Below are 12060 nucleotides of genomic sequence, written 5' to 3' on the forward strand. Positions count from 1 at the left end.
GTGGGGGACTTTAACACCCCCCTGACTGAAATGGACAGATCATCTAAGCAAAAGATCAACAAGGAAATAAAGACTTTAAATGACACACTGGACCAAATGGACTTCACAGACATATTCAGAACATTCCATCCCAAAGCAACGGAATTCACATTCTTCTCTAGTGCCCATGAAACATTCTCCAGAATAGATCACATCCTAGGTCACAAATCAGGTCTCAACCGGTACCAAAAGATTGGGATCATTCCCTGCATATTTTCAGACCACAGTGCTTTGAAACTAGAACTCAATCACAAGAGGAAAGTCGGAAAGAACTCAAATACATGGAGGCTAACAAGCATCCTACTAAAGAATGAATAGGTCAACCAGGAAATTAAAGAAGAATTAAAAAAAATTCATGGAAACCAATGAAAATGAAAAGACAACTGTTCAAAATCTTTGGGATACAGCAAAGGCAGTCCTGAGAGGAAAGTATACAGCAATAAAAGCCTTTCTCAAGAAACAAGAAAGGTCTCAAATACACAACCTAACCCTACACCTAAAGAAGCTGGAGAAAAAACAGCAAATAAAGCCTAAACCCAGCAAGAGGAGAGAAATAATAAAGATCAGAGCAGAAATCAGTGAAATAGAAACCAAAAGAACAGTAGAACATATCAATGAAAGTAGGAGCTGGTTCTTTGAAAGAATTAACAAGATTGATAAACCCCTGGCCAGACTTATCAAAAAGAAAAGAGAAATGACCCAAATCAACAAAATCATGAATGAAAGCGGAGAGATCACAACCAACACCAAACACATACAAACAATTATAAGAACATATTATGAGCAACTCTATGGCAGCAAATTATATAACCTGGAAGAAATGGATGCATTCCTAGAGATGTATCAACTACCAAAATTGAACCAGGAAGAAATAGAAAACCTGAACAGACCTATAACCACTAAGGAAATTGAAGCAGTCATCAAAAATCTCCCAAGAAACAAAAGCCCAGGGCCAGATGGCTTCCCAGCGGAATTCTATCAGACATTTAAAGAATTAATATTTATTCTCCTGAAACTGTTCCAAAGAATAGAAATGGAAGGAAAACTTCCAAACTCATTTTATGAGGCCAGCATTACCTTGATCCCCAAACCAGACAAAGACCCCATCAAAAAGGACAATTACAGACCAATATCCTCGAGGAACATGGATGCAAAAATTCTCAACAAAATACTAGCCAATAGGATCCAACAGTACATTAAGAGGATTATTCACCATGACCAAGTGGGATTTCTCCCTGGGCTGAAAAGTTGGTTCAACATCCGCAAATCAATCAACGTGATACAATATATTAACAAAAGAAAGAACAAGAATCATATGATCCCCTCAATAGATGCAGAAAAAGCATTTGACAAAGTACAGCACCCTTTCTTGATCAAAACTCTTCAGAGTAGAGGGATAGAGGGTACATACCTCAATATCATAAAAGCCATCTATGAAAAACCTACAGCGAATATCATTCTCAATGGGGGAAAGCTCTCAGCTTCCCAGAACAGGGCAGGGATGTCCACTATCACCACGGCAATTCAACATAGTATTAGAAGCCCTAGCCACAGCAATCAGACAACAAAAAGAAATCAAAGGCATCCAAATCGGCAAAGAGGAAGTCAAACTCTCACTCTTTGCAGATGATATGATACTTTATGTGGAAAACCCAAAAGACTCCACCCCAAAACTGCTAGAATTCATACAGGAATTCAGTCAAGTAGCAGGCTATAAAATCAATGCACAGAAATCAGTGGCATTCCTATACACCAACAACAAGACAGAAGAGAGACAATTAAGGAGTAGATCCCATTTACAACTGTACCCAAAACCATAAGATACCTAGGAATAAATCTAACCAAAGAGGCAAAGGATCTGTACTCAGAAAACTATAAAATACTCATGAAAGAAATTGAGGAAGACACAAAGAAATGGAAAAACGTTCCATGCTCATGGATTGGAAGAACAAACATTGTGAAGATGTCAATGCTTCCTAGAGCAATCTACACATTCAATGCAATCCCCATCAAAATACCAACCACTTTTTTCAAAGAAATGGAACAAATAATCCTAAAATTTGTATGGAACCAGAAGAGACCCCGAATAGCCAGAGGAATATTGAAAAAGAAAAGCAAAGCTGGTGGCATCACAATTCTGGACTTCCAGCTCTATTACAAAGCTGTCATCATCAAGACAGTATGGTACTGGCACAAAAACAGACACATAGATCAATGGAACAGAATAAAGAGCCCAGAAATGGACCCTCAACTCTATGGTCAACTTACCTTTGACAAAGCAGGAAAGAATGTCCAATGGAAAAAAGATGGTCTCTTCAACAAATGGTGTTGGGAAAATTGGACAGCCACATGCAGAAGAATGAAACTGGACCATTTCCTTACACCACACACAAAAATAGACTCCAAATGGTTGAAAGACCTAAACGTGAGACAGGAGTCCATCAAAATCCTAAAGGAGAACACAGGCAGCAACCTCTTCGACCTCAGCCGCAGCAACTTCTTCCCAGAAACATCGCCAAAGGCAAGGGAAGCAAGGGCAAAAATGAACTATTGGGATTTCATCAAGATAAAAAGCTTTTGCACAGCAAAAGAAACAGTCCACAAAACCAAAAGACAACCGACAGAATGGGAGAAGATATTTGCAAATGACATACCAGATAAAGGGCGAGTATTACTTTGCATTTATATGTGTACTGAATTTATTTTATTTCTGGCCACCCCTTCGACTTATCTATACCATTTTTATTCTTAACTTGTCTCTCCTTAACAAGCTGGGAAGGGTCTATAAATGTAATCAGTTCTCTATTATCTACTTCTTTGATTAAACTATTAGACCCTGACTAAAAAGAATAATTATTTTCTAGGTGATTTTAAATGAAATTATTAGGATTTTTATTTACATTTCCTTGGCTACTGATGGTGGAACATATTTTTATATGATTATTGGCTATACATATTTTCTCTTATGTGTAATACTTGTCCATGTGTCTTACACATTTTTCTATTCTATTGTTACTGATTTTTATGAGTTCTTTACACATTCTGTAAATTAATTCGTTGCCAGTTCTGTGAATTGCAAATATTTCCAAGTTTCTAACTTCTCTTTTTACTTTAAGATGTCTTGATAAATAAAAGCTCTTAATTTTAAAACAGTTAAATATATTAATTTTTTTATGTTGTGTTAATCACCATACATTACATCATTCGTTGTTTTTTTTAAATTTTTTATTGTTATGTTAATCACCATACATTAGATCAATAGTTTTTGATGTAGTGTTCCATGATTCATTGTTTGCGCATAACACCCAGTGCTCCACGCAGAATGTGCCCTCTTTACTACCCATCACCAGGCCAACCCATCCCCCCATCCCCCTCCCCTCTAGAACCCTCAATTTGTTTTTCAGAGTCCATCGTCTCTCATGGTTCGTCTTCCCCTCCGACTTACTCCCCTTCATTCTTCCCCTCCTGCTATCTTCTTCTTTTTCTTCTTTCTTAACATATGTTGCATTATTTGTTTCAGAAGTACAGAACTGTGATTCAACAGTCTTGCACAATTCACAGCGCTCACCATAGAACATACCCTCCCCAATGTCTATCACTCAGCCACCCATCCCTCCCACCCCCGCCACTCCAGCAACCCTCAGTTTGTTTCCTGAGATTAAGAATTCCTCATTCAGTGAGGTCATGATACATGTCTTTCTCTGATTGACTTATTTCACTCAGCATAACACCCTCCAGTTCCATCCATGTCGGTGCAAATGGCAAGATCTCATTCCTTTTGATGGCTGCATAATATCCCATTCTGTATATATACCACATCTTCTTTATCCATTCATCTCTCGATGTACATCATGGCTCTTTCCACAGTTTGGCTATTGTGGACATTGCTGCTGTGAACATCGGGGTACACGTACCCCTTCGGATCCCTACATTTGTTATCTTTGTGGTAAATACCCAGTAGTGCAATTGCTGGATCGTAGGGTAGCTCTATTTTCAACTGTTTGAGGAACCTCCATACTGTTTTTGAGAGGGGTTGCACCAGCTTGCATTCCCACCAACAGTGTAGGAGGGTTCCCCTTTCTCTGCATCCCCGCCAACATCTGTCGTTTCCTGACTTGTTAATTTTAGCCATTCTGACTGGTGTGAGGTGGTATCTCATGGAGGTTTTGATTTGGATTTCCCTAATGCCGAGCGATGTTGAGCACTTTTTCATGTGACTGTTGGCCATTTGGATGTCTTCTTTGGAAAAATGTCTGTTCATGTCGTCTGCCCATTTCTTGAGGGGATTATTTGTTCTTTGGGTATTGAGTTTGATAAGTTCTTTATAGATTTTGGATACTAGCCCTTTATCTGGTATGTCATTTGCAAATATTTTCTCCCATTCTGTCGGTTGTCTTTTGGTTTTGTGGACTGTTTCTTTTGCTGTGCAAAAGCTTTTTATCTTGATGAAATCCCAATAGTTCATTTTTGCCTTTGCTTCCGTTGCCTTTGGCGATGTTTCTAGGAAGAAGTTGCTGCGGCTGAGGTCGAAGAGGTTGCTGCCTGTGTTCTCCTTTAGGATTTTGATGGACTCCTGTCTCACGTTTAGGTCTTTCAACCATTTGGAGTCTATTTTCGTGTGTGGTGTAAGGAAATGGTCCAGTTTCATTCTTCTGCATGTGGCTGTCCAATTTTCCCAACACCTTTTGTTGAAGAGACTGTCTTTTTTCCATTGGACGTTCTTTCCTGCTTTGTCAAAGATGAGTTGACCATAGAGTTGAGGGTCCATTTCTGGGCTCTCGATTCTGTTCCATTGATCTATGTGTCTGTTTCTGTGCGAGTACTATACTGTCTTGATGATGACAGCTTTGTAATAGAGCTGGAAGTCTGGAATTGTGATGCCGCCAGCTTTGCTTTTCTTTTTCAATATTCCTCTGGCTATTCGGGGTCTCTTCTGGTTCCATACAAATTTTAGGATTATTTGTTCCATTTCTTTGAAAAAAGTGGTTGGTATTTTGATGGGGATTGCACTGAATGTGTAGATTGCTCTAGGAAGCATTGACATCTTCACAATGTTTGTTCTTCCAATCCATGAGCATGGAACGTTTTTCCATTTCTTTGTGTCTTCCTCAATTTCTTTCCTGAGTATTTTATAGTTTTCTGAGTACAGATCCTTTGCCTCTTTGGTTAGACTTATTCCTAGGTATCTTATGGTTTTGGTACAATTGTAAATGGGATCAACTCCTTGATTTGTCTCTCTTCTGTCTTGTTGTTGGTGTATAGGAATGCCACTGATTTCTGTGCATTGATTTTATATCCTGCTACTTGACTGAATTCCTGTATGAGTTCTAGCAGTTTTGGGGTGGAGTCTTTTGGGTTTTCCACATACAGTATCATATCATCTGCAAAGAGTGAGAGTTTGACTTCCTCTTTGCCGATTTGGATGCCTTTGATTTCTTTTTGTTGTCTGATTGCTGTGGCTAGGACTTCTAATACTATGTTGAATAGCCGTGGTGATAGTGGACATCCCTGCCGCGTTCCTGACCTTAGGGGGAAAGCTCTCAGCTTTTCCCCATTGAGAATGATATTCGCTGTAGGTTTTTCGTAGATGGCTTTTATGATATTGAGGTATGTACCCTCTATCCCTGTACTATGAAGAGTTTTGATCAAGAAAGGGTGCTGTACTTTGTCAAATGCTTTTTCTGCATCTATTGAGAGGATCCTATGATTCTTGTTCTTTCTTTTGTTAATGTATTGTATCACGTTGATTGATTTGCTGATGTTGAACCAACCTTTCAGCCCAGGGATAAATCCCACTTGGTCATGGTGAATAATCCTCTTAATGTACTGTTGGATTCTATTGGCTAGTATTTTGTTGAGAATTTTTGCATCCATATTCATCTTTTTTTTAAGCTTTTTTTTTTTTACAGTTCTTTGAGCTTTATTTTTATATGCATACATGTTCCACGAAAACAAAAATTTCAAGATATCAAGTACAACATATCAAATGAAATCATTCAGAATTATTTTAATTAACAGTATAAAGTACACCCCTTTAAGCTTATTTCAAGAGAGAAATAAAGAACATCTCATCAAGGATATTGGTCTATAATTCTCCTTTTTGATGGGGTCTTTGTCTGGTTTGGGGATCAAGGTAATGGTGGCCTCATAAAATGAGTTTGGAAGTTTCCCTTCCATTTCTATTTTTTAGGAACAGTTTCAGGAGAATAGGTATTAATTCTTCTTTAAATGTCTGATAGAATTCCCCTGGGAAGCCGTCTGGCCCTGGGCTTTTGTTTCCTGGGAGATTTGTGATGACTGCTTCAATTTCCTTAGTGGTTATAGGTCTGTTCAGGTTTTCTATTTCTTCCTGGTTCAATTTTGGTAGTTGATACATCTCTAGGAATGCACCCATTTCTTCCAGGTTATATAATTTGCTGCCATAGAGTTGCTCATAAGATGTTCTTATAATTCTTTGTATTTCTTTGGTGTTGGTTGTGGTCTCTCCTCTTTCATTCATGATTTTGTTGATTTGGGTCATTTCTCTTTTCTTTTTTATAAGTCTGGCCAGGGGTTTATCAATCTTGTTAATTCTTTCAAAGAACCAGCTCCTACTTTCATTGATCTGTTCTACTGTTCTTTTGGTTTCTATTTCACTGATTTCTGCTCTGATCTTGATTATTTCTCTCCTCCTGCTGGGTTTAGGCTTTATTTGCTGTTTTGTCTCCAGCTTCTTTAGGTGTAGGGTTAGGTTGTGTATTTGAGACCTTTCTTGTTTCTTGAGAAAGGCTTGTATTGCTGTATACTTTCCTCTCAGGACTGCCTTTGCTGTATCCCAAAGATTTTGAACAGTTGTGTTTTCATTTCCATTGGCTTCCATGAATTTTTTTAATTCTTCTTTAATTTCCTGGTTGACCCATTCATTCTTTAGTAGGATGCTTGTTAGCCTCCATGTATCTGAGTTCTTTCCGACGTTCCTCTTGTGATTGAGTTCTAGTTTCAAAGCATTGTGGTCTGAAAATATGCAGGGAATGATCCCAATCTTTTGGTACCGGTTGAGACCTGATTTGTGACCTAGGATGTGATCAATTCTGGAGAATGTTCCATGGGCACTAGAGAAGAATGTGAATTCTGTTGCTTTGGGATGGAATGTTCTGAATATGTCTGTGAAGTCCATTTGGTCCAGTGTGTCATTTAAAGTCTTTATTTCCTTGTTGATCTTTTGCTTAGATGATCTGTCCATTTCAGTCAGGGGGATGTTAAAGTCCCCCACTATTATTGTATTGTTGTCAATGTGTTTCTTTGCTTTTGTTATTAATTGCCTTACATAATTGGCTGCTCTCATGTTAGGGGCATAGATATTTACAATTGTTAGATCTTCTTGTTGGATAGACCCTTTAAGTAGGATATAGTGTCCTTCCTCATCTCTTATTACAGTCTTTGTTTTAAAATCTAATTTATCTGATACAAGGATTGCCACCCCAGCTTTCTTTTGGTGTCCATTAGCATGGTAAATGGCTTTTCACCCCCTCACTTTCAATCTGGGGATGTCTTTGGGTCTAAATGAGTCTCTTGCAGACAGCATATTGATGGGTCTTGTGTTTTAATCCAATCTGATAGCCTGTGTCTTTTGATTGGGGCATTGAGTCCATTTACATTCAGGGTAACTATTGAAAGATATGAATTTAGTGCCATTGTGTTGCCTGTAAGGTGACTGTTACTGTATATTGTCTGTGTTCCTTTCTCATCTATGCTGCTTTTAGGCTCTCTCTTTGCTTAGAGGACCCCTTTCAATATTTCTTGGAGGGCTGGTTTTGTGTTTGCAAATTCCTGTAGTTTTTGTTTCTCCAGGAAGCTTTTTATCTCTCCATCTATTTTCAATGATAGCCTAGCTGGATATAGTATTCTTGGCTGCATATTTTTCTCGTTTAGTGCTCTGAAGATATCATGCCAGTCCTTTCTCTGGCGTCTCTGTGGATAGGTCTGTTGCCAATCTAATGTTTCTACCATTGTAGGTTACATATCTCTTCTCCCGAGCTGCTTTCAGGATTTTCTCTTTGTCTCTGAGACTCGTAAGTTGTCCTATTAGATGTCGGAGTGTTGACCTATTTTTATTGATTTTGAGAGGGGTTCTCTGTGCCTCCTAGATTTTGATGCCTGTTTCCTTCCCCACGTTAGGGAAGTCCTCTGCTATTATTTGCTCCAATATACCTTCTGCCCCTCTCTCTCTTTCTTCCTCTTCTGGGAGCCCAATATTCCTAATGTAGTTTCATCTTATCGTATCACTTATCTCTCCAATTCTGCCCTCGTGATCCTGTAGTTGTTTCTCTCTCTTTTTCTCAGCCTCTTTATTTTCCATCATTTGGTCTTCTATATCGCTGATTCTCTCTTCTGCCTCATTTATCCTAGCAGTTAGTGCCCCCATTTTTTATTGCACGTCATTAATAACCTTTTTGATTTCTACTTGGTTAGAGTTTAGTTCTTTTATTTCTCCAGAAAGCGTTTCTCTAATAACTTCCACACTTTTTTCAAGCCCAGGCAGTATCTTTAAAGTCATGATTCTGCACTCCAGCTCTGACATCGTAGTAATGTCCGTATTGAGTAGGTCCCTGGCAGACGGTACTACCTCTTGTTCTTTTTGCTGAGGTGATTTGTTTCATCTTGTCATTTTGTCCAGAGGAGAATAGATGAATGCGAGAACAAAATGCTAACAGGTTAACAACGTCCCCAGCAAATATACTCTATACAAATCAGAAAAGACCTGCAATCAGGGGAAAAGAAAGGGAAAGAAAGAAAAAAGAAAGAGAAAGAAAGAAAAGATAAAAACTAAAACAGAATACAAAAAAAGAGAATATGATCAAATATGATCAGGCTAGTGCATACATCAGTGTCACACACTAGATTTTGGGCGTATTTTGGTCTGTTAGAAAAAAGTGCCTCCTAAAATTTTAAAGGAAGAAAGACTTATATATGTACAAAATAAGGGTTGATACAATGAAGGGATGGAATATGACTGTAAAGATGAAAATTATAAAAGATTTTATAAAAGGAATTGGTAAGAAGTTTTTGAAAAAAAGAAATAAGATTAAAAAAAAAGAAAAAAAAAGGGACAGAATGTGATCAGGCAGGAGACTAGAACAAAGCCATACACTAGTGATTTAGGGTATATTTTGACCTGTTAGAAGAAACTGTATCTCAAATTTTAAAGAGAGAACAACTTATATATATATATATGCCAAAAATAAGGGTAACTACTATGAAGGGATAAAATATGACTCCAAAAATGAAAAATAAAAAATGTTTTTTTTTTTTAAAAAGGGATTGATAAGATGTTGGTTGTAAAAGGGAAAAAGAAAAATAAAAAAAAAGTTAAAAAAATTAACTTTGAAAAATTAATGAATCATGGTAAAAAAGCCATGAATTCTATGTGCAGTATTCCCCTAGCACTGGAGTTCTCCCGTTCTCCTTGATCGGTAAACTTGGTCTTGGCTTGCTGGCTGTTCGTGCTGATCTTCTGGGGGAGGGGCCTGTTGCCGTGGTTCCCAAATGTCTTTGCCGGAGGCGGAGTTGCCCCGCCCTTGCTGGTCTGGGCTAAGCAAGCTGCTCAGGTTTGCTCTCAGGAGCTTTTGTTCCCTGCAAGCTCTTGGCACAGCTTTGGAGGACCAGGGTGAAAATGGTGGCCTCCCAGTCTCCACCCGGAGAAGCTGAGGACTCGGGGCCCCGCTCCTCAGTGTGCCCCCAGAGAAAAGCAGTCACTCCCATCTCCCCTGTCTCTGGCCGCACTCCGTGCTCACCTGGCCTGTGACCGAGCATTTCTATCTCTGGCACCCGATCCTGTGTGGAGTCTCCAAACCCAGCAGATCCCTGCGGTGTGCTCCCGCGCCGCTCCTCCCAGGGGAGGAAGGGGATTCTCCCCGGCTCTGCCGCTTGTTGGGTCCCTGCTGGAGGAGCAGTGGCCCGACTGTGCCGTGGATCACGGTTTATGGCAACCCCGAGCTGAGAGCCTGCGCCTTGGCTCCGTCTCTACAGCTGGCTTCCCCGCTCCGATACCTGAGAGCTCTGCCACACTCAGGCACCCCCGGTCTTTCTGTGACCCCGAGGGTCGTGAGACCACACTGTCCCGCGAGGATCCCACCCCCCGCTTAGCCACTGGAGCGACGTCCCTCAGGGGAGCCGGCTTCTTAAAGTTCCGATTTTGTGCTCCACGGCTCCACCACTCACCAGAAGCAGCTGATGGAGGCCCCTCCCCCGCCGTCTATCCTCCCGAATATCACCTCGGATTCACTTCTCCGCACGTCCTACCTTCCAGTACGTGGTCGCTTCTCTGTTCAGAGAGTTGTTGCTACTCTCCTCTTTGATCTCCTGTTGAGTTCGTAGGTGTTCAGAATGGTTTGATCCCTATTCAATTGAATTCCTGAGACCAGATGAAATCCAGGTCTCCTACTCCTCCGCCATCTTGCTCTGCCCTCTACATCATTAGTTTTTGATGTAGTGTTCCATGATTCATTGTTTGCATATAACACCCAGTGCTCCAAGCAGAACATGCCCTCTTTAATACCCATCACCAGGCTAACCCATCCTCCCGCCCCCCTCCCCTCTAGAACGCTCAGTTTGTTTTTCAGAGTCCATAGTCTCTCATGGTTTGTCTCCCCCTCCATTAACCTGTTCTTTTATACCCAAATATTTTTGCCTTAAGAAAATTTTCCTATCCCATGTAATTAGCAAAAATCAAAGGTCTAAAAATACCAAATATTGATGAAAGTATGTCATAATCCAATCCAGTAATTAACAATCCAATTATGTACTTGAGGCCCAATTTTTAATATTATCACAAATGTGCAAGTTTTTATAACATATTATGAAGCTTAGCTTTCCTATGACTTGCAATTAATCTAACCAACATATAACTTATATCTATGTTTGCAGACCTTAAACTAATAATGAAGACATAAAACTTACCATCAATATCAATAGTCTTTAGTGCCTTTTGCATTTCTGAATCACTTATAAAAATCTTCAAGGTATGATGGATCATTGGCAGATCATTCACATAAATCTTACCACTTTGAATTTTGCTGAAAATTTTACAGGCCTTCTGAAGTGCTAAACATACACACCAAAACAGTTAATTCAAATGAATAATTATCCTTATCCCTGATACATCCTCTCTCAAGGAAAAACAACAACAATTATCACTAAAAGAAGAAAGAGGAGCAAATCTTTGTGTTCTAATCCTTTGCTTTAAAATGGATCTTGTGACTTATTTAGGTCCTTCTAGGGTGAATGGCCTCTAAATCTGTTCTAAAGAACTCTCAGAAACTGTTAGAAAGTCATGCGAAATTCACATCGTAAAGGCTTCCACAACTTTACCTGGGAGTGTTAAATCCTTCTTCCATGCTCCCATATCACTTGGTATGTATCTCAGTCAAAGCTCTGGGTATTGTGACTGTTTGCATGTTAATATTCCTCACTAAACTGTCAGCTTTTAGGGGGCAAGATTTTTCATTCTTCAAGTGCCTTCTAATTCAGGATAGATCCTCAAAAAACGTCTGCTGAATTGAATTTAGTTCAGTGGATACAACATGTAATTTTCAGAAAAAGAGGTGCTGGATGACAGTGCTAAATACTGGAGAAAGACTAAAATATTGATAATAATGATTTTAATAATAGGAGTTTTTTTTAAAGATTTTATTTATTTATTTATTTGAGAGAGCAAGAATGAGAGAGAGAGAGAGAGCACATGAGAGGGGGGAGGGTGAGAGGGAGAAGCAGACTCCCTGCTGAGCAGGGAGCCTGATGTGGGACTCGATCTCAGGACTCCAGGATCATGACCTGAGCCGAAGGCAGTCACTTAACCAACTGAGCCACCCAGGCGCCCAATAATAGGAGTTTTAACAGAGTATTGGAGATGGAAACCGGTTTCAGTGTAATGGGAAGTAAATAAATAATTAAGGAAAACAACTCTGAAGAAGCTTCTTTGAAAAACAGAGTATAAAATTGACATAGTTCTGGGGCACCTAGGTGGCTCAGTCAGTTAAGTGT

The 12060-nt window shown here is 39.5% G+C and overlaps 1 protein-coding gene across 1 annotated transcript in view; it reads right to left on the reverse strand.

Moving 5' to 3' along the window:
* Nucleotides 1-11422, reverse strand: part of LOC114196718 (EF-hand calcium-binding domain-containing protein 13) — a 116145-nt gene extending 104723 nt beyond the window's left edge. The window contains exons 1-2 of the mRNA XM_088027058.1: nt 11389-11422; nt 10978-11121 (exon numbers count right to left, since the gene is read on the reverse strand). Coding sequence (XP_087883184.1) covers nt 10978-11121; nt 11389-11422 — 178 coding nt within the window. The remainder of the gene's footprint in view (nt 1-10977; nt 11122-11388) is intronic.
* Between the last annotated feature and the right edge of the window lie 638 nt (nt 11423-12060).

The sequence above is a fragment of the Eumetopias jubatus genome, unplaced genomic scaffold (assembly GCF_037043125.1).
Source record: "Eumetopias jubatus isolate StellerSeaLion01/CBP00866 unplaced genomic scaffold, mEumJub1_p1.0 scaffold_10, whole genome shotgun sequence".
NCBI classification, from domain to species: Eukaryota; Metazoa; Chordata; class Mammalia; order Carnivora; family Otariidae; genus Eumetopias; species Eumetopias jubatus.